At 55.2% G+C, this 21,980-nt stretch overlaps 1 protein-coding gene and 1 non-coding gene across 5 annotated transcripts in view; both read left to right on the forward strand.

The window, feature by feature from the left end:
• NAP1L4 (nucleosome assembly protein 1 like 4) overlaps nt 1-21,937 on the forward strand; it is a 46,071-nt gene extending 24,134 nt beyond the window's left edge. For 3 of the 4 annotated variants that reach the window (XM_066252316.1, XM_066252317.1, XM_066252318.1), the window contains 8 exons: nt 2,520-2,591; nt 6,249-6,388; nt 7,930-8,075; nt 10,750-10,772; nt 11,104-11,223; nt 13,576-13,605; nt 14,032-14,085; nt 20,931-21,937. In XM_066252316.1, coding sequence (XP_066108413.1) covers nt 2,520-2,591; nt 6,249-6,388; nt 7,930-8,075; nt 10,750-10,772; nt 11,104-11,223; nt 13,576-13,605; nt 14,032-14,085; nt 20,931-20,969 — 624 coding nt within the window. In that variant the 3' untranslated portion in view covers nt 20,970-21,937. Of the gene's footprint in view, nt 1-2,519; nt 2,592-6,248; nt 6,389-7,929; nt 8,076-10,749; nt 10,773-11,103; nt 11,224-13,575; nt 13,606-14,031; nt 14,086-17,252; nt 17,291-20,930 lie in introns of all 4 variants that reach the window. The other variant, XM_066252319.1, reaches the window with a different exon arrangement.
• On the forward strand, nt 3,162-3,284 carry LOC136321263 (small nucleolar RNA SNORA54). Its single transcript, XR_010728533.1, has one exon. It is a non-coding gene; the product is annotated as a small nucleolar RNA SNORA54 (small nucleolar RNA).
• Nucleotides 21,938-21,980: the final 43 nt, after the last annotated feature.

A 21,980-nucleotide genomic window follows, 5' to 3' on the forward strand; every position in this document is an offset into this window, starting at 1 on the left:
TCTCACCCAGACTGCATGTTAGAACCACCTGGGCAGCTTTTCAAACTCAGTAGCAGGACCTGGCGTGTGGACATCCCAAGGTTCAATTCTTCATCAGGGCACACAAGAGTAGCGACCACCAGCTACTCCCCCTTCTCTCTCTTTCCCTCTAGTAGCCACTGGGCTTGATTAGTTTGAGTGTGGTCCTGGGCGCTAAGGATTGCTCAGTTGGGCCTAGTGTTATCCTCAGGTGTTAAAAATTGCTTGGTACTTGAACATCGGCCCAAGATGGGGTTGCCGGGTAGATCCCGGTGGGGGGGGCACATGCAGGAGGCTACCCTACTATCTCCCCTCCTCACCTGAAAACAAAAAACTCAATAGTATCCTCAGTGCCTCCGCACCCCCATGTCATGAGAGTGGTGTGTGTAGAAGCCCTCATGGGACTGGGGTATGCCCCAGGGTGGAAGTTTACCACATAGTGGAGCAGATGGACAGACTCAAAGTTCAGTTTTTTTCAGACCTCAGTACGTGTGCCCATCCCAGGGACACATAGGCTCTGCGCTTCCGGGTGGGACCTGCAGGGCTCTGTCTGATGTGCTCCAGGTGATGCTTGTGTGGCTGGCTGGGCGCGCTGTGCGTGCTGACAGGCTTGGGCTGATGGGGCTTTCTGGTCCAGAGGAGGTGACTTGCTTGGTAGCCTGGCTCTTGTGTTGGTTAGAGTTAGGGGTGCCATGGTGCTTCGTTGTGCATTCCCTTGGTTTTGAGGGCAGTAGGACACTTGGACATAGGTCCGAGGAGTCGCTTTCATTCTTGCCAACACCTTGTCTTGGTGGCCTGCTTCGGCATTGAAGCCACATGGAGTGTTGCTGCTCTCTGTCTTACAGCTGTGGAAGGACATGCTGGCACTTCTGGAGGCTCATTTATTTGAGGGAGTGGTGAGATGCTGTTTGCACTGTGACTTGTTAGATAATGGTTGGAGGTTCCATCCTGGTCAGCTGTTAGGTCTGCTGATGGACTTGACTCGTCTGGGGTTCTCTGTTTGGGGGGCGGAGGTAGAGTGGATGCCTGCAAGCAGAGTAGGCAGTCAGGGACAGCAGCTGCAGCTCTCAGCCCTGCGGTGCCCAGTGCCTGCTGTGGCCACGCGAGGCTCTGGTCCTCAGGGACGTGAAAGGCATAGTGGTTATCTTGTGGGGCTCGGGAAATACCCAGTGAGCGCTACTAGGTTGAGGGGGAAGAGTCTGAAGATCCCGGTGCCATGTAGTTGGAGACACACTAGTGGTGACTTTCCTCTTGACGATTCGGAGCCTGGCATAGGCTCCACCAGGGGTGCACAGCCTGAGAGCCACATGTCCTCTGGAAGTTAGGGTCTGACTCTTCACACTGAGGTTCCTTCCTTCCTGTCTGTGGATTTGCTGTGTACCTGTGTTGCAGTGTTTTGTTCTGTCCATACTGTCAAAAGAACTTAACAATTGGAGACTTGGTAGTTACCAGACTCAATTCTTAGGACTTAATGGGACCTCAGGAAATCTTTCGGTTCAGTCCCTAGACTTCAGGGGTAGAGAAGTGACTTTATCAAATGAAGTGTCTCATTAGCATGTGGTCACTGGGTTTTAAGTCTCTATTCCTTTTCTTTCTTTTTTGGGGGTGGGAGGGGTTGGGGAGAGAGAGACAGACAGGAAGGGAGAGGGAATGAGAAGCATCAACTCATAGTTGAGTTATCTTGGTTGTTCACTGACTGCTTTCTCGTATGTGCCTTGACTCCCGGGGGCTCTAGCTGAGCCAGTGACCCCTTGTTCAAGCCAGCAACCAGGGGCTCATGCCTATGATCCCACGCTCAAGTCGGCGACCTCAGGGTTTTGAACCTGGGTCCTCAGCGTCCCAGGTTGACACTCTGTCCACTGCGCTACCACTCGATCAGGCTAGTTATTCCTTTTCCGGTGTTTTCTCTCTTAGACTTTTTCAAATGACAAACATTGGTAAACTTCTGAGTTCGAATGACAGTCTCTTGTGAAAGCATGTAGCCATTGTTGCGAGCTCTTACATAATGCTGAATGTTGGGTCTCAGACACGCCTGTAAGTGTTCTTGACTGTGAGTGCCTATGTTATAGGTTTTGGATATTTGTTGCCATGTGCCAGTGTGGGAGGGCAGGGGATTGGCCACCAGTGTTAGCAGCTGATGCAGGCGTTTCTTGTGATTCTATCTCCAGAGATGTTCAGTACTGACATGTCAGGTGACAGCAGGCATCTCTGTCCCCATGTACAGTGCAGCTGGTGTTGTTGTGAGAGCAGCCAGGGCTCTTATCCCAGCATTGAAGACATTGCCCTTGGTGCCTGGTGTTGATGGTGACTAGTGACAGGACTCCTCTCTGCTGCCCCGTCGGACTGGCCGTCCGAATGGATGGGGGCTTCCTGGGAGATGGTACCTGACGAGGGCAGGACTGCACCAGCTCCCGCGTCCAGATCCAGGGGTGACGCAGCAGTGACCGAGCACACGTGGGTCCGTTTTAAAAAGCTCATTAGAGATTTCTCTTCGTGTTTAGGAATACGATGAGCCAATCTTGAAACACCTGCAGGATATTAAGGTGAAGTTTTCAGACCCTGGACAGCCTATGGTGAGTACTGGTTATTTGAGCTCCTGGTTGGTGTCGGGGCGTCTGACCACTGAGGGTAAAGAGCTTGGGGCCAGGCGAGCAGTCAGACCCCACTCACATGCCAGGTGTCCTGAGTGAGATGCTCCCTGAGGGCTGGTACAGCTTGGCAGGTGACTCGGGCACCTGCTGTGTGGTGGCAGGTGCAGGGGTCAGACACAGGCCTGGACTGGGTGTCCACTGTGCTGTGCTATAGTTTCTCAGCAGTTTGACCGTCCTTTTCCTAAGTGCCTCCTAAATTTTCAAGGATCTGGCATCTGTAAAATCGGCTTAAAAGCGTGGTGGGTATGTGTACAGATGTGGGCAGCACTTTAACAGGAGTCCAAGATACTAATGAGACAAACCCCTTGGTGTCTGTTCTAAACAGTACCTGCAGAAAAATAGGGCTGACAGGTGCTTCCCTGCCCTTTGATTTGTCACAGAACCCACCCTCCCCAGCACTGCTGCACTGTGTCATTCTAGTGCTGGGACGGGCCCCCTTGACTCTGGAGACACGTTGGCATGGCACAGCCGTCCGGCCTAGCTGGCTGCCCCGGGCACTGTTCGTGACCTGTCCGCCTGGCTGTGGCTGACGGGTTCCATTCCAGTGCTATAGTACTTCCATTGACACATGACTGACTGACTGGTGGCTCTCAGTTTCAGGTCTTGGAGACAAGCCCCCGTGGGCCGTGGGTGGGGACCTAGTCTGGGTCTCCTCTGGGTCTTCTCCTCCCTTCTTGTTGCAGAGCACCAGGCCCAGGTAGTGGATGAGGGCCAGTGTGAACGGAATTTCTTTCTCTAGTCCTGCAGGTGACATTTGCTGAAGGCTGGTGCAGGGGAACACAGCTGTATATGTCCCTTCCCCTTCTCTTGTCTGCTGTACTCTGGGAGGTGACAGTCAGCTATCCCTCAGTGGGTGGGGTATGGACACGAGCCGGAGCGATGCCTGCTCCCTGGCGAAGGGACCCTTTCTCTCCTACTGCAGCACCGGGTACCCAGTGCCCTCCCTTGTCCTCTGCCCGGCAAGCCCTCTCACCTGTGCAGAGGCTTTGCGGTAGCGCCCCCTGGAGGCCGCCTTAGGCCACAGGGCCTCGTTTGCTGAGATGTGTGAATTCTCAGTCCTGCGTGTCAGGGCACTTGAAGATTCTGTGAGTTTTCCCCACACTACTTTCTCACCTGTCATTCATCCAGATTCAGTTTACTGATGTTTCCTCTTTGGGTCAGTTTCCTTTTTTCTTCCTTTTCTCTTATTAGATACTGTATGTTGCTTTCCTGGGCTCGTCTCCTTTCTTTCTCACCCTGTCGGCTGGCTCACAGAGCACGGAGCCCAGGCGGTGGCGGGCCTCGGCCAGTCCTGCTCTCTTGTGAGGGCCCTGTGTGCTCACTGCAGAGGACGTAGCAGAGAGGGCCCGTCTTCCAGAAATAGCTGCTGCTGCCGATTCCCCTAGTCTTGTCCTCTTAAAAATGACCATGAAGCAGCTAAGACATTGAAGCTACATCTAAAGATGGCGAAACCTCCGAGCTTCAGAGTGAAACAGGGTCGTGCGCTGGCGCCGCCCACGCCCCATCTCCTTCCCTCTCTGCGGTCGCCGCTCTGCCACACCAGCACGTGGGTGAGAGTGCAGGCGCTGTCACGCTGCTGTCCCCGCCGTGCGGGCGCTGCTGGGTGCGGCGTGGTTGTTGGCACACGTGTTGGCTGTGGGATAGTTTTTCAGCATCCCCTGATGGGCCCCCATCGCCACCCCACTCTGAGTTGTTGCATTGTGAATTTCTGACACTTTCTTTAGCGTAGTGACTGGGTCTACAGAGGTGAGTGCACCTGAGGCCACCTGCTGGCAGTGTTTCTTCCTGCTTTGTGTGGTAGTCCCCGTCTTTGGGTCTTTATTTTGAAGTAATTTCAAGCTTAGAGCAGAGCACAGAGTCAGTCCCCTGTGTCTGTTATCCACCTGGCCCGTAGAGGGGGGTGGAGTGGGGACCTCCTAGTCGTCCTGGCATGAGTGTTGGCAAAGACAGCAGCCACCGAGTGGATGTGGTGGGCAGAAAGGAGATCCACTCTTACTCTTAACTATGGGTGGGACTGGGGGCACCAATGACGTGGCCTCATCCTTGGGCCTTTGTTTTGTTGGTCCATTGAACACTTTGGCTCATCCCCATTGTGTCTGGGTTACTCTGAGTAAACAGAGGCCTAAGGGAAGAAAAGAAAACAACTGGAAAAGATGAAAAAGCAGTAAGTCACACACTTGGTGCGGAGAAGTGGGGGTAGGACAAGGGAGAAGGAGTGAGGAACGCCCTGTAGAGACGGGACGTGTGCAAGGGCCAAGCACTGCACCCCTCTGGCTGGGCCAGCCCTGTCTGCCCCCTTCTGCCTGCCCCTCTGTCTTCCTGCTGGAGAGGGTACGTGAGCTTCCATGCCCTGGGGTGGCCTTCTGTCCTGCTGAGCCTGAATTCGCCAAATCAGTGGCTTGTGTTTGTTGATTGCCTTTCCTTTCCAGCCCACATGGCTCTTGCAAAGGTCAGCGGACTTCCCCTGGCCAGACCCTGCTGCCATCCCTCTTGAAACCAATTGGACAGTCCCCCAGTCCTCCAGTCACCTGTGTCTGCTTGAGCCCTTCTTTGGAAAGGACTGTTTTCATTCCCCCCTTTCTGTTCTGAGCGCTGCTTTCATAGATTCATCTTCAAGTCAAGTCGAGGGAGAGGCTACGATTTCTCTTTCACAGATGCGAAAAGCACAGAGACCTTGAGTAACTTCCCAGAGTTGCCCAGTACTGCAGGCAGAAGTGAGCCCAGGCTGCCTTACTGGGTCAGCCTTTGTGAACTATAGGGTACTTACCCAGGCTGTCTTTTTTCTTTAAAAACAAGGGTTGAGTGAATGTCTGTGCACATACTCATACGTCCATTCAGGTAGCTCCCTCCTCAGGGAGGACAAATTCCTCAAGATAGCAGTACTAGGATGGGCTTTTTTATTTTAGTAATTATTTTGATATTGCCAAGTTGTCCTTCAAAAAACTACTTAAAAGTATGTGAGTACTCCTGGTTTCCCAAAACACACGATGGAACCACATATCCTTTCTACATTTTGTCCCCAAACCGAGGCATCTCTTCATTTCTCATTTATTGTGGCACTCGTGCGTAGGAGTGCCTTTGCTCTCGGCCATCGGGTTTTATCTGTGGCTTTGCGCAGCTCTGTCCGTGTTCCTGTGGTGCTCCTCAGGCTGTGGCGTGCTTTGTGACAGGGTGGCCTGGTCCTTGGTGTTCCGTGGCTCCCTCTGCCTCCCCCACGCTGCTCTTCCACTGTCACTGCGGGGCAGAGAGCGCGTGTTCTGTTGCGTCCAGGAGGGAAAGAGGAGGGCAGGGCTGTTGTGCCCAGCCTCTCCCTCAGACCTCCCCCCACCCAGAGACAGCCCTTCACTGAGTGGGACGTGCATACAGACCCCCCGCCCCCAGCCTACCCTGTGCTTCAACTTGGTGCTGGCGTTTCTTGCGATAAAGAAGTTTTTCTTGTTACATAGCACGCTATTGCACTTTTCAGTATGGCTTCTACCGGGGAGAGCTGGTTTCCGGTAAGTACTATGTGGCTTGTAAAGTCTGTCCAAAGGTATTTGTAGATTTTAGGTGGTGCTTACCCTGAGTTTTTTTTTTTAGTCTTTTGTATTAGAGTTCCACTTTGAACCCAACGACTACTTTACCAATTTGGTCCTGACAAAAACGTACAAGATGAAGTCAGAGCCAGATCAGGCCGACCCCTTCTCCTTTGAAGGTCCTGAAATAGTTGACTGTGACGGGTAAGGAACGCCGTTTCCACTTCTTGTTCTGAAACAAAACTAGGAGATGATTGTAGAATTTTGCGAGTAAGTTAGAAATCAGGACTGAAGCAGAAAGCTCTTAACCTGCTTAGCCCAGTAGACAAAGATTTAAATTAAATAGTCTTTCTGCTTGGGGATACGATGACGGGTGCTGGGAAATGTGTCACGTGGTTACATGTGATGAGTTTAAGTCAGGGCCCAGTGTCCTCATTTGAGTGAGGGGACTGGGTTCTCGTGCCATCAGTGAAGCTCGGCCATGCCCTCAGCACAGGCTTGGTGGTGAGTGGATGAGTCAGCACAGAGGAGTGCAGGTCATTTGCTTGGTTTGCAAATTCATGGGGCAGTTTAATTGTCCTTTGACTCATGGTCAAGCAATTTGGTGATTTCAGGCTGTAAGTCACCAAGGAATAAATGTAGTTTGAGATGGCTTTGGAAATCATTTCATTTTTAATTAAAAAGTTATTTTTATTCACTGGAACCAACTGAGTTCTCATGAATCTCCCTGGATAAGTAATTCAGAGCATTATTAAAATCCTGCTAGACTTGTTGCTCATTTTGGAAGGACCATTTCCCAGGGCCAGCCATCGTGTGGGAAGCAGTCCTGGCTTTTCAGGTGTGTTCTAGGGCCAGCCATCGTGTGGGAAGCAGTCCTGGCTTTTCAGGTGTGTTCTAGGGCCAGCCATCGTGTGGGAAGCAGTCCTGGCTTTTCAGGTGTGTTCTAGGGCCAGCCATCGTGTGGGAAGCAGTCCTGGCTTTTCAGGTGTGTTCTAGGGCCAGCCATCGTGTGGGAAGCAGTCCTGGCTTTTCAGGTGTGTTCTAGGGCCAGCCATCGTGTGGGAAGCAGTCCTGGCTTTTCAGGTGTGTTCTAGGGCCAGCCATCGTGTGGGAAGCAGTCCTGGCTTTTCAGGTGTGTTCTAGGGCCAGCCATCGTGTGGGAAGCAGTCCTGGCTTTTCAGGTGTGTTCTAGGGCCAGCCATCAGACACGGTCAGGTGCTGCCTGGTGGTCCGGGGGGCGGGGTCAGAGTGTAGCAGCACGCGTGCTGACCCGCCACCAGGACTGCTCGGCACCCTTGGGGCTGGTGTGTTTTCACCGGCTGTCAGTATCGATGTGGTCGCCACTTCCTTTCTCCTGTTTGTCCCACTTACTTAGCTGCCTTGAGAATTCGGATGTGTGAGTGGTGACTTGAAGTGTGCTCTAGGTCTGTCCAGGGCCAGCAGGTGACAGGCTCCCGAGGCACCTTTGCCTTGATCGGGGCTGGGCACAGAAAACACTGCAGACTGTGCAGAAGGTCTTGGGGAGATAATGCCGTCGCAGCTCTGGAAGCCTAAGCATGGGATGCTCCCACTCGGCTGGCAGGGCAGCCTGCCTCTGTCGCCGGCCTGCAGTGGACTGGGTGTCTAGGGCTTGCTTGCAGGTGGGTTTGCTTCTGCTGTCCAGGTTAAGCCTAGAGCTGTGGTGTGCTTGCGGGTGCATCTGTAATCGGTTTCTCTCACGGGGCGTGTCCGGCTTGTCCCTGTAGGTGTACTATTGACTGGAAGAAAGGAAAAAACGTTACAGTCAAAACGATCAAGAAGAAGCAGAAACACAAGGGTCGAGGCACTGTCAGAACAATCACCAAGCAAGTCCCCAGCGATTCATTTTTCAACTTCTTCAGTCCCCTGAAAGGTGAGTAGCTTGCTTTTGTACAGTGTCTCCTGCTCTCTGAAAATCTCCATTCTTGTGAAAGGCCTACTTTAGTACCTGTTTTCAGTAACCAGGAGAAACCTGAAGAGTTTTTGTTTTATGAAACTAGGCAAAAGTCACAGAAGTTCAGTGTGTGTTGCAGGAGCTGTTACAGAGGCGGCGGCCCCAGCTCCTTCCCCAGGACCCACCCTCTCCTTTCCCCCAGCCCTGTGTCAGTCAGCTCCTGGCTTTGTCTGGGTTGAGTCTGAGCATTTGCTGGCAGGGTGTGCCCCGAGGCGTGAGACAAGCCCAAGGGCTCCTGAGGGTGCTGCACACAGCCTGTGCTGGACAGAGCTGATGGCTATGAATGAAGGGAAGGCACAGGGCATGCTCTGACCCTGCCTGCGCCCACCATCTGCACTCTCATAGGCAGAGAAGGCGTCTGGAACGCTGCCTGTCCCACTGGTCCTGACCCCTGCAGGGGTGTCGTTAGTGGACTGGTGGGTGTGCAGAGTGGCGTCCCTGATTCTACCTGTGTCGGTGTCATTTTAGGTTGTGTGCGGCACTTGGTATGATTTGGTGGGTGTTGTTGGTTCTGGGAACCCAGGGCTTTGGGAGTTTCTTGTGACTAATGAGCAGCTGGATTTCCAGTGTGAAAGGCCAAGAGCAGGAACACGGCCTGGAAGCTTCGGTTCTATTGTGTTGTTTCCCCCTAAGTCCTAAAAGAGAGGTGGAACCTTCCAGCTAGGAAAGGGGAGCAACTGGTTTTGAAAGTACGTTGCTTGGACGTCTCAATATAATTTTCTAACCCTGAGAGAACGTGAAGGCGGAGCAGTGGGTCACGCTGAAGCAAGAGAAAGCATGGCTCCTCACTTCCCGAGCAAAAGCAGTTTGAGAGAGCCCTGCCACGTTGGGGAGCTCGGGCTGTCTGCCCTGGGCTGCCTGTCCCGGGCCGCGGGGGGGGCCCGCTCTCGGGGCTCAGTCTCTGATGTGACCTCGGCTCGGAGCCTCGTGCTCCCCCTCCCCGTCCAGTCCAATCCCTGGTCAGAGTCCCTGTTTCCCTGGGACTCGGCTTTGCATTGGTCTGGGGAACGAGAGTAGTCGTGTCCATCGTTCAGTTTCCTCTGGGGGCCCTTTCAAGCTCTCTGTGCCATTCTGGAGGGTGCTCACGTGAATTCACGATACGGGTGCTTTGATTTGTTGGAAGATACATTAAAACTGGATTTTAAGGCATTGATGAAATTAAGTGGACTCGAGAATTTGGAGGTTGATTTTTTTCTTAATTGAAGCACTGTAAGACTGTATCATGTTTGTATAATATTAACATACCAGACAGCACTGACGTGTGCACCTACAGTGGGCATAAGTAATGACTTAATACGGCTACTTTTGAAGTCAGATGAACATACTTTCACATCATAAGCCCTGTGGAATGAAGAGAGGCTGGCAGTGGGAGGCAGTGATGGAGGAGCCAAAGACCTCAGAATTGATTAGATGGTTTTTGAAGTGAAGGAAACATAAGATGGCTGGTCAGTCTAGTGGGTTTTGTTCTTAAACCTACAAAACATCCAGAAGTCAAGTGAGGAAGGTCCCTGTGCTGACCCCTGACCCCCAGCCAGGGCTCTCACACCTAAATCTCACAGCCTGTGGGGTTGCTTACACAGGTGCCAGGGCTTGGGGGCCACTGCCTCGTGGGTGGTGTTTCCACCCAGCACTTGTGTCTCTGGAGTGGACAGCTTTGGGGACAGTCGGAGACTTGTGGAGGTGGGAAGGCAGGGGTGAGGCCAGCAAAATCAACACTCAGCTCCTGATGGAAGCCAGGGCCTCGAACCAGCATTTCTGAAAGTAGGGCCTTTGAATCCTTCGATCATTTGAATGTCGTTGGGCTTCGCTGAATGTGATTTAGTCCTGGTCTTTCCCGTCATGCTCAGGCCTCCGGTCTGTGTGTCACCTGAGGACCCACACGCAGCATCACGTGAGCGCAGTGAGGTGCTGTGTGGTGGGCGCCCAGAGGGACGCGCGGCACGGGGTCTTTCGCGGCAGGAAGGTTTCAGCACTGTCCTCTCCTTCCCCTTCCCAGGCAAAAGCCAGTGTTGACCTTTCTTGAACTTGAAAGCTCAAAAGATTGTCCCGTTTGTCTGCCCCGTTATCACGTGTAGTTGTGTAGGACACAGGTTAGAGCCCCAGCGACAGCACAGGTGCACCCAGCAGCTGCAGTCGGGCCACTCGGAGTCCTCCCACCTGTCAGTTTAGACCGGGGCCGACGCTCCTCTGAAGGCCCGAGTCCTCCAGCCAGCTGGGTCTGTGGGTGGAGAGGGGTGGGCTGGGCTAGGCGGGGCAGGGTGGGTGCCACCAGACGCTCCTCTGAAGGCCGGAGTCCTCCAGCCAGCTGGGTCTGTGGGTGGAGAGGGGTGGGCTGGGCTAGGCAGGGCAGGGTGGGTGCCACCAGACCTCCTCTGCAGGCCGGAGTCCTCCAGCCAGCTGGGTCTGTGGGTGGAGAGGGGTGGGTTGGGCTAGGCGGGCAGGGTGGGGTGCCACCAGGAGGCCCAGAGCTCAGGCAGTCCAGTGAAGACCTCGGTCTGTGCGATGTTTCATTTACCTGTCAGCCGAGTCTCCTGTGTGGGATTGGGGTGGGTTTGCTCATCAGTGTAACGTGAAGTGTTTGTCTTCTTTCCAGCATCTGGGGACGGAGAGTCACTGGTAAGACCATGTCGCCATCAGAAACCTCCTCTTTTGCTGTTAAAGTCAGTGTTTCCTAAGTAGCTACCGATTTTTCTTTTTACCGTGGTCCTCCTCTCTAAAACCCTGGGGTAAATTTGGGTTCCCTGTCCCTCGGGGGTGGGACAGAAGCATGTGTTCCCTAAGTGGGTGGCACTCCCCCCCCCCCTCCTGTTGCTATAAGCTGCTGTCTGCCTGCGGGGCTTGCCTTGGGGGCTTTAACTGGGTCAGGAGAAAGGCAGGCTGGGGGAGGGTGGGAGAACATGGTGTTGATCTCATGCAAGTGAGTTCACACGTGGGTTTTCCCTCCCAGGATGAAGATTCTGAGTTCACGTTAGCCTCTGACTTCGAGATCGGACACTTCTTCCGTGAGCGGATCGTCCCGCGGGCTGTGCTGTACTTCACAGGGGAGGCCATAGAGGATGATGACAATGTATGTGCTCGGAGTCCGCAGCCCATGACACATGGTGCTGGGGGGGGGGGGGCAGGGAGAGGAGTGGTCATAGCATCAGGGGATGTCTGAGGCCACACCCGTGTGCGCCCTGCCCTGTCGCTCATGGCAGGGTGTCCTGAAGAGCCCAGGGGTTTGCTGTGTCCTGCTGAAGTCCTGTGAGTGCTAGGTGCCTGCTGAACAGGAGGGACACTCGTCACAGAGGTCTGTCCTTTGGCCGTCACCGGAGGCAGTTTCCATCACAACCGAGGCTCGGTTGCCGAGGGCCCTGGTCTGTGAAGACAGAGTTTTGTTTTGTAAGGAGTTGCTGGGGGGGCGTTTTAGGTGTTATTTCCTTGTTGTTAGAGCCTTGAGGCCTCTGGCTGCGTCCAGGTTCCTTCCTGGGAAGCCCGCTGGGCAGCAGGAGCAGGGTGGGCTTCCTGGCTGCCGGGTCGCCTGCACCCCAGGCACTGCCTGCTCCCCCTGGCCGAGGGCTCCGGGGGCGGTGTGGTCAGGCTGGGGGTGTTGTGGGGCCCAGCTTGTGTGCGCAGAGCTCTGCCGAGTGCGGGTCACTTAAGCACTCAAGTAGTGGAGACTGAAAGTTTTAGGAACCGCTGGTTACCCGATGACGAGATGACTAGATACAGGAGTCCTGGCTTTGTTTTCCGTGCTCTTCTGGGTGTCTTGCTTGTCCTGTGGGCTGCGCCCCACCTTGTAACCCCTCTTCTACCCAAGTGTGAATGCATTGAATTCAGGTCCGGCAGAACTTGGTAAAGGAGGCCCAGGTGGGACGAGTACTTAGAACCTCAGAAGATCCACCCTTGAGCCTGTTTGAGCGGGTTCCGTTCCGATCTGACCCGAGACACTGTTCGGTCCTGCTTAGGGCACTTGTAAGGAACGGGCACCAGGACCCGGCCCATCCCAGGTGCTGCTTGGTGCTGGAGGGCGTGCAGGCTGGCCCTGGCGTCTGAGATGAGCCGCACCTGCACCGCACTCTCCGCGGTCCGTCTGGGTGGCCTCTCAGGAGCCTGTGTGCGGAGAAGACGGCTCGCCGAGTCTGCAGTGCCTTGTGTTGTGTAGCCCGCAGCCAGCGAGTTCTTCACTTTGCTTTAAATTAAGTTTTAAAAATTTATTTTTTGATTTTAGAGAAAAAAGAAGGGAGAGAAAGCAGGAGAGACAAACATTGATCTGTTCCTGTATGTGCACTGACCAGGGATCGAACTGTCAACCTTTGTGTATTAGGATGCTGCTCTAACCGACCGAGCTGTCCAGCCAGGGCTGGTCAAGTTTATTTTATTGCTGTGATTTTGGCCCCAGTTTGTCGCTGGAACTTGAATGAAGGTGTGGACCAGTGATGTCTTCGGATGTGGGAGAAATTCATTCAAGACCGACCAACCAACTATAGTGTCGGGGTTTTGCCCACATGCAGTTTAGTTCTAACTTACTTTAAACAGAGGTTTCATTATATATACATTTTTAATCGTTGGATTTATTTTTACTTATTGATTGAGTTTAGAGAGAGAAACATCAATCTACTGTTCCACCTTTGTGTGCGTTTGTTGGTCAGTTCTTGTTTGTACCCTGGCCGAACCTACAGCCTTGGCGTAGCGAGACGGCACTACAGCCAACAGAGCTACCAGCCAGGGCTCGTCACAGTTCTAATGGAGGGTTCCCTTTGCGTAGGGTATGAAATGGTAAATTCCTGTGCGTAATAAAATTATGCTACTGGCTTGCTGGGATCAGCCATTTTCTAGTTGGACTGAGTACAAACACAAGCTGACAGTCTCCTTTCTGAACTCCCCCACCCCACCCCAATCCTTAGTCCTTGTTTTGACTGGTTTTCAGGTACCTGGCATCCTATTATCCTGTTAATGTGGCAGGACTTGTGGGCAAGCATTTCTGCAGTGCTGGCCACAACCAGCCCACGGTCTCAAGTGCCTAGACACAGCTGGCCCGGAGCCACACCGCCCCTCTCAGTTTGAGCTGGACTTCCTGCTTCCTTAGGCCTGGCCAGTGGGGCCCTGGACAGGGGCTGTGTCTGGGGCCGGGTGCCACCACACCTTTTTATTTTGAGAGAGAGAGACAGACAAGAAGGAAGAGAGATGAGAAGTGTCAGCTCATAGTTGCAGCACTTTAGTTGTTCATTGATTGCTTCCTATACGTGCCACGATCTGATCTGGGGGCTCAAGCCAGCGACCTTGGGCTTGTGTTGATGATCCCGTGCACAGGCTGGCAACCTCGGGGTTTCGAACCTGGGACCTCAGCGGCCCAGGTCAGTGCTTTACCCACGCACCACCACAGCCCAGGCACCACCACACTTGACAAAACTTAACAACATGTTTTCTTCTTTTTCAGTTTGAAGAAGGTGAGGAAGGAGAAGAGGAGGTAAGACCAGTCTGTGTGCAGGAAGCAGTACCATTGCCCCGAGGCTGTGTTAGGCTTGTGCTGGAGTGGGCGAAGCGTGTGAGGTCCTGGGACCTTGTTAGACCCATTTTTGACGCTGCCTCAGTCTGTCAGCCCTGTTGAAACTGTGAGAAGATGGCAGGGCCACAGCAGTGTCCCATTGTGACCCTGCATTTGGTTGATACAAAGGGATTGTAGGATATAATTTTCTAATCAACAGAATCTGCTCTTCAGTAATATGTTGATTTCAGGTTTTCTAAGAACAAAGAATACCCAGAAATAAAAGTGTTCAAAGCGTGTTAGTTGACCAGTTGTGCGTAGTGATTTCCCTCTAAATTGAAGTCTTGCTGTAACTTGTGGCCAGTGGGACCACAGGAATTGAAGTCCTGTTCACTCCTTTCGATACAGGAGTTGGGAGACGAGGAGGGTGAAGAGGAGGACGACGCTGAAGTGGACCCCAAGGTGAGTTCAGTCTTCTGGGGCGCCAGCCCTGGGCGTGCCGTTCTGGTGCGCATGCACACCCCACTCTGCAGCAGTGGCGTTAGGGACGGGTGTGTCCTGCTCCAGTTAGAACACTCAGTGTGTCAGGAGTACTGGGCTTCCGTTCAGACACCTGTGTGACTCGAGTGATGTCCGAGTGTCCGGGATGAAGCCCCTCCCGCTCCTCCTCAGACCGTGTCGCTGACGTGAGCTCGCCAAGGACCTCGTTCCCGAGTCTGCAGTGGTTTTCCTGACCACAGGAATAGTCTCCTCCTGTGTGTTTGTGTTTGCAAAGGATGGAGAGAAGGGACTTTTAGGGGGAGTTGTTCTTGTCATTTTTTAAATGAGTAGAGTAATGGAATTGTAGGTATAATTTACAGTTGTACTTGGGCTGAGAGGACTCAGAAGTTATGTCTAGTTATCTCATAATTCAAACTAGGAAGCTTCATAAAAACCTGACAGAAATGAATGGGCAGCCCTGTGAACTTGACTGTCGGTTGGAGTTTTGGTCACAGATTAGCTTAAATCAAGGAGCTTTGCCACTTGATCTCCACTGTAGACTGACTGCCTTCGTGAGGGTCCATTCTGGTTTGCTAGCGTGAGTTTATACTCACCCCCCTTAGAGTTGGCTCACTGTCACGGTACTAACATAACATTACTTTCATAGGCATTTTATAGCACGTACCTCTAGGTAACTAGACCGTGTCTGTGCATCCTCCGTGTCTGGGCCCCAAGCTGTCCATGTAATGGCCTGGTCGTGCCCTTCGTTGTTAGCACCCGTGTCTGTACATGCGTGCTCACAGGAGGGCTTTCTGCTGGGCAAGTGTGGAGGTGGATCCGACACTGTGAATGTGCTCGCGGGGAGCAGGCGCTAGAAATCCACCTTGTCGCGAGTCACCACCGCTGTGCTGCCCAGCCAGACAGCAGGCAAGCTCCCGACCCTGAGGGAACAGCCACCAGGCCGCCCAGCCAGACAGCGGGCAAGCTCCCGACCCTGAGGGAACAGCCACCAGGCCGCCCAGCCAGACAGCGGGCAAGCTCCCGACCCTGAGGGAACAGCCACCAGGCCGCCCAGCCAGACAGCGGGCAAGCTCCCGACCCTGAGGGAACAGCCACCAGGATGCGTGTGCGAGACAGCGGGCAAGCTCCCGACCCTGAGGGAACAGCCACCAGGCCGCCCAGCCAGACAGCGGGCAAGCTCCCGACCCTGGGGGAACAGCCACCAGGCCGCCCAGCCAGACAGCGGGCAAGCTCCCGACCCTGGGGGAACAGCCACCAGGCCGCCCAGCCAGACAGCGGGCAAGCTCCCGACCCTGAGGGAACAGCCACCAGGCCGCCCAGCCAGACAGCGGGCAAGCTCCCGACCCTGAGGGAACAGCCACCAGGCCGCCCAGCCAGACAGCGGGCAAGCTCCCGACCCTGAGGGAACAGCCACCAGGATGCGTGTGCGAGACAGCGGGCAAGCTCCCGACCCTGAGGGAACAGCCACCAGGCCGCCCAGCCAGACAGCGGGCAAGCTCCCGACCCTGGGGGAACAGCCACCAGGCCGCCCAGCCAGACAGCGGGCAAGCTCCCGACCCTGGGGGAACAGCCACCAGGCCGCCCAGCCAGACAGCGGGCAAGCTCCCGACCCTGAGGGAACAGCCACCAGGCCGCCCAGCCAGACAGCGGGCAAGCTCCCGACCCTGGGGGAACAGCCACCAGGCTGTGTGTGCGAGAACGTCAGAGATGCCAGCGGAGGATGTCTCGCTGCAGGGCGGGGCACCGCGATGGCGGAGCGTTGCTCCTGCTGGTCTCTGCACTGGCGTAGCTGCCGAGGACTTCCTGCAGAAGAGCTGGCTTTGAAAGTGTGAGTGTGGAACAGACGGTCAGACAGGTCTTCAGACAGTGGACCTGGTGATGAGCGTCTCTCCCCCTAGGAAGTCAGCTCCTGGGCGGGGTTCAGTCAGTCAGCAAGTGACCTGATGAAATTCATGGACAAGTCTCAACTTCTGGAAGCAAAACTTAATGATTTACAAGCGGCTGTACCCTGCGTGTGCACCAGGCCTGCGAGGGGGCCCCGCCGGGACTGTGCCCGCAGCCTTGGTCAGACAGAGCCAGCCCGCCCAGCTGTGGTGCGGCTGCTGCTCAGCTTGTCCGGGCGCGAGGAGTGGATGCAGAGTTGGAAGGGTCGGCTCTCAGTCTGTTACAGGTACAGAGCTCTGAGAAGGGGGTGACTACTGTCCTCATGTTAGCTGTGCTTCCATTAGCGTGTCATGTCAATTACAGCGACTTGACATGGTTAGAAAATCAATTCTCCCTCAGAGAAAACAAAAACCACAGTGCACAGTCAACACCCGCACTCAGCCGACCCCCACGGATTGTAGCCTTCGACAGGCAGAAGCGCAGCAACGAGCTCACAGGGACTTTCGTCTTGAGACTGTGGAAAGCACACTGTGCTCACCGGGCGGCTGGGGAGGGGCCTGGAGGCAGGACACGGACCTGGGGCCCGGCTGTGCATGGATCACACTTGGGGGACAGGGTCGTCGGGGTGTCCCCAGAAGCGGGCAGTCGTGACGCCTCACACTGCCGTGCCTGAGGTCCAGGTGTGTGGGCCCGGCTGCTTCTCTGCCCTTGGGGCGCTTATGCACACGTCCCCCGTGTGGTGTCTGGAGCCAGGCTGGCATGGTTTGCCATGCCCACTGGCGGCTTGGTGCCCTGTGCTTGGGGCAGCATCTCACTGGCTGTGGGCACGACTCCTGTTGTTGTTTCCTTTTGATGTCTGTCCTCCTCTTTCCTGAAGCCTGTTTCCTGGGAGATCGTTGTCACCAAGTGGTGACACATACCTGGGCAGAAAGGAGAGGGTCATCGATGCTGACCCGCACGAGGTTTCTGAGTTGCGTGGTCGGGAGTGGGTGAGATGGCTGTGCGAGAGCAGGGCAGGCCGAGGTGCAGTCTGGTCCTCTGTGCCTGCCCCGCCTCTGCAGGGACCCGCCAGCCTGTCCAGTGAGGAGACGGGCAGCTGGTGGAAGCACCGGGCTGGCGGGGAGGCTGCCGCTCTCGGCCCACAGGTTGCAGCCACATGTACAGAGGTGCTGGGGCTGCGTCCTGCGTGACTGCCTGTCGTTTTCTTCATGCTGACAGTTCCTTTCCATTTCTTCCCCATTTAGGTATAAGTTTTGTCTGTTAGTGATTCATGCGTTTCTAGGTAAGGTGGACTTCATTCATTCCTAACTTCCCAGTTTCTGATCTGTGCTCTGTACCAGTGCCTTCTTGTGACCGGGGTTAGAGGAGGCGGTTCTGCGGGCTCAGGTGGCGGGGGCATGGCCTTTCTAATAAGGGGTCTTGTGCGGGTCTGTGGTTCCTCTGAAACTGACCAACAGAAACCACACTCGGCTCCTGCTTGCCAAGCCTGGGGTTGCTTTTTGACCACATAGCCAAGGTGCACCTGGTGCAGCATTTTCTCGATGAAACTGCCCTCCAGGAAGAGGACAGAAGTCCCCGGGAGGGGGCAGCCTGCGGTGTGGTGCACAGGCCAGTGGCCCAGCGGTCCTGGAGGCCACAGTCATAGGCTTTCAGGCCCGGCTATCCCCTGTGCCCCCTTGCCGCCCCTGCTCGCTGGGGCAGTAAGAGTTGGCCCGCTGATTTTCCTGGGCATGCATCTGCTGGTTGTTTAAACATGTAAACTCCAGGCGTGTGCAGACCAGTAGGTAGCAAGGAGTAACTGAACTTTGTGCCAGAATTCTTACTGAAAAGCTGCTGCATGTGGTGCACACATCAGTGTGCTCTGCCGGGGGGTCTTGAGGTTCTGAGTCAGCAAGGGCAGCACCAGCAAGCCCGGGAGTTGCCTGTGCCCTCCGCATGGGTCTTTTAGCTGTTCAGTCACGGGGCTCACCTGGAAGATGCTCACTACCATGAGGCAGGGGAGGTGGGGGGTGCAGATAGTTGGGAACAGGAGACCTCGAGGCAAATGCCTTCAGGTAAGTGGGAAGTTGCAGGGTGCCACCTGCCGGTGAGTCGGCACTGGCTCATAGAAGTCGTGCTGTGAGAGCTGGGACTTCTTGTTCCCTGTTCAGAAGACCTGATCGTGGTGCTCAGTCAGACCTGTGCCTTTGAGGGTCTGTCTGCACTGTCCTGCTGTCTCCCTTGTGTGGGTGCAGATCTGGGCTGAGGGTGCCTCTTAGGTGAAGTGATCTATGCCTTAAGGGTCAGGGCCGGTTGTATACCTGCCTGTCTAAATTGCTGCTGTGCACATGTCTGAAGAGTGTGTCCACCGGGCTGTCCCTGAAGCCCACTCCCCTACCTGCTAGTTCCTCTGAAGTGTCCCTGACCATCCAGCCTGGATCTCTAGGACAGGAGGACTCTGCTGGTGTAACCACAGAACAGCCCACACCCAGTGTGCGGGCTTCCTTAACAGCATCAGCTTCTCCCGCCAGAGGACCTCGGGGCTGGGGGCTGCCTGTCCCTTCTCAGGGCTGTGGTTATCTGCTGAAATCCTTCGGTGTCATGACGGGCAAGGCTTTGGCTATTAGTTCCTGCCTTTAAAACACCAGCTCCTGTCTTATATTTTCTTATTTTATTTTTTTAGTGAGAGGAGGGGAGGCAGAGACAGACTCCTGCATGTGCTCCAACCAGGATCTACCTGGCAAGTCCACTAGGTGGCGATGTTCTGCCCATCTGGGGCGTTGTTCTGTTGCTCAGCAGCTGAGCTCTTCTGAGCACCTTACGCAGAGGCCATGGAGCCATCCTCAGTGCCCTGGGAAAAAAGAGAGACAGGGAGAGAACAGAGGGGGAGGAGCGGAGAAGCAGATGGGCGCTTCTCCTGTGTGCCCTGGCCGGGAATCAAACCTGAGATGCCCACATGTCGTGCCGACACTCTACCACTGAGCCAACTGGCCAGGGCCAACTCCTGTCCTTTGATGATGAGCATTGGGCAAACAAGCTGTCATTGTGGCATGAAACAGGACGTTTAGTTTGCAGTTTGTTTTATCCTGTGTCACAGGCTGGAAACCGCTGCTGTCGACAGCCCCCTCCAGGCCTTGGTTTTAGTGGGGGCTGTTCCTCCAGCAGTCTTCATCACCCAAGCCACTGATTTCATTTTTGACAAGTAGATCATACACTTCCCCTGGCTAAAACTGGGTGACAGGGTTCAGACAGCACGGTGCAGAGTAGTACCCTGTGTTACATGATGTGTCTGTGTCACGTATACGTAGACGGATGTCGAGTGGAAGCTCCTCCCATCTCTGTGACACCCCTACAGAGCCCTTCCTGAGCTGCTCGCCCCCAGCCCACCTCCTTTCTCCAGACACCAGTGCTCCCTGGTCGCCGCTCTCCCTCTTGCCGTCCCAGCACCAGGCGGGCAGCCGCAGGTCTGCCCCCAAAAGATTTGATTTGGGACTTTTTGGCTAGGATTCCTGGTCAGGTGTAGATGAAGTTGTGACAGGCAGGTGCCAGAGCAGGACCCCGTTCCCCAGTGGCCTGCCATCGGCCCTGGGCAGTGCTGGGCACAGACCGCAGTCCCGGCTCGCTGTGCTCCTGCCACGGCTCAGACAGCGAGAGCTAGGCCGCAGTCCAACCTGAGAGTGTGTGGGCCCTGTCACCCCGGAGTTCCTTCTCAGCCTGTAGTGCAGGCTTTGCCTCCACAGATGTGCAGATTACGTTCAGAGTAAATTAGTAATCTTAGCTCAGGCGGGTGGGTGGAGTTGTTGGTCGCTAGGTGTGGTCTTGGCGGGAGAGGTGCATGTGATAGGCCACACTGGTGGTTCTGGGGAGGGAGCTCCCGGTCCCTTTTCTGGAAGGATGGGGTTCCCACTTGCAGAAGTCCTGAGTGAGTCAGGGCTTGTCTGTGGATCTGGGTGGCAGCTGCTCGGGTGTGGCTCTGCGGACACCAGTTACATGGAGAGCAGGCCCCGGGGAAGAGGCGACCCTCCCGTGAGCTGCAGGGCCGGAACAAGAGCCCTTTGAGGCTCAAGTGTTGGTCCTGTCTGGGGGGTAGTAGGGGAGGCATGCGGACTCCCGGGGCAGCACTGCGGCCACCCGGAGCTCCAGCTGCCCTCCAGCCTCAGAGCATGGTCTCCTGTCCTTCAGTCACCTGCAGCCCGCGGCGTCCTCTGCCCGGGAGCTCCCGTCCACTGCCGGGTCAGAGCTCACAAGCACGGCCTGAAAGGGTAGAGGCTGGTCTACCATGACTTCTTTTAAAATTGATTTTAGAGAGAGAGGCAAAAACATTAGTCTGCCGTTCCACTTATCTGTGCATTCATTGGTTGAGTCTTGTATGGGCCCTGACAGAAGCAAACCGCAGCCTTGGTGCATCAGAGCCCACTGCGCTGCCAGCCAGGGCGATTCTCTGCTAAGTTAAAAGTGTACTTGCAACCTGACCAGGCGGTGGCGCAGTGGGTAGAGTGTTGGACTGGGACACAGAGGACCCAGGTTCAAAACCCCGAGGTCACTGGCTTGAGTGCGGGCTCATTGGCTTGAGCACAGGGTCACTGGCTTGAGCGTGGGATCGTAGACATGACCCCATGGTCACTGGCTTGATTGAAGGTCACTGGTTTGAGCAAGGAGTCCCTTGCTTTGCTGTAGCCCCCTGGTCAAGGCACATATGACAAAGTAATCAATGAACAACTAAGGTGCCATAATGAAAAATTGATGTTTTTCATCTCTCCCTTTCTGTCTGTCCCTATCTGTCCCTCTCTCTGACTCTCTTGTTAAAAAAAGTACTGTATTTGCAGTAACCATTTTTTCGGTTAGAATGAATTGAGAAGTTGGGTGTTGGTTCTCCAGGTGGCGGGAGGTGGCTGCTGGGGGCGTGGGTGGGTTCCCGACAAGCCTGTCTCTCTCGTTGACAGAAGGAGCCCGGGCAGCCGTCGGAGTGCAAGCAGCAGTGAGCAGTGAGGACCGCCGCGGCGCACCTGGCCTGTGTTCAGTGCATGGTTTTCACGTTCACGCCCCTCTTCCTTTTATCTGCTTAACCTGTACAGTGGCAACTGAAATGCATTTCAGACATAGGAGGTTTGATTTCAGCGCCCTCCACGGCCTCGGGGGCAGCTCCATAGACTTTTCCAGGCCTTGCTTTGGGAGGGGTGGAGACCTGCGGGGCGGGGCGGGGCGGGGCGGGAGGTCGCTGAGCCCAGGGCAGCCATCGAGAGTCTCTCCCCTCTCCTGTGGACCCACACGCGCTCCCGGCCGGGTCTGTCTGGCTGCCTCCGAGCGGCTGGAGTGTGGACCGTCTACCATCCTCCCTCCTCCTCCGTGTGCTCTCGTCTGGCTTTCGTTTTCCTCGGGGTGGGGGTGGGTCATGGTGTCGTGGCACCCACGGCGTGGAGGTGTGAGCTTGTGTCCTTCATCCTTGTATTTATTTGTGCTTTTGTGCTGTGAGGGCTCGGACGTGTGCAGTCGCTCACCGGCGAGTCTCTGAGCCCCCGTTTGTGACGGGAGACCTGGTGACTGGACTGGGAGGAGGTGGCTTCTCCGAGTGAGGCCTGTGTGGAAGACACACCCCCTCCTGCCACCAGCTGCCAGTGGCAGGAGCTCGGCTGTGAAGTGCGGACCCCTCGGCGGGCTGGGTGGGGCGCCGCTGTCCCCGTGTGCGTGTCATGTCTCAGCAGCTCCCGTCACTCAGCCCCACGTTCCTCTTGTCTTAAAAGCCCTGGGTTCCGAGCGGCCTGTTCTTGGCTGGTGTGTGGGGTTTCCAAGTGTGACCGTGGTCCCTGGCAGCCGGGACTCAGGGTCCACACTGTGACTGGGTCTGTCTGGAGAGTGCTCAGCCTTACTTAAGATACATTTGTAACTGAATACGCTGTTTTCAATTTGTACAGAATAGTTAGAGTATTCTATTAAAGTTGTGAAACATGAACCCAGTGCCTGTGCAGTCTCTGGGGGGATCCTGGTGCGGAGGA

The sequence above is a fragment of the Saccopteryx bilineata genome, chromosome 1 (assembly GCF_036850765.1).
Source record: "Saccopteryx bilineata isolate mSacBil1 chromosome 1, mSacBil1_pri_phased_curated, whole genome shotgun sequence".
Classification (NCBI taxonomy): domain Eukaryota; kingdom Metazoa; phylum Chordata; class Mammalia; order Chiroptera; family Emballonuridae; genus Saccopteryx; species Saccopteryx bilineata.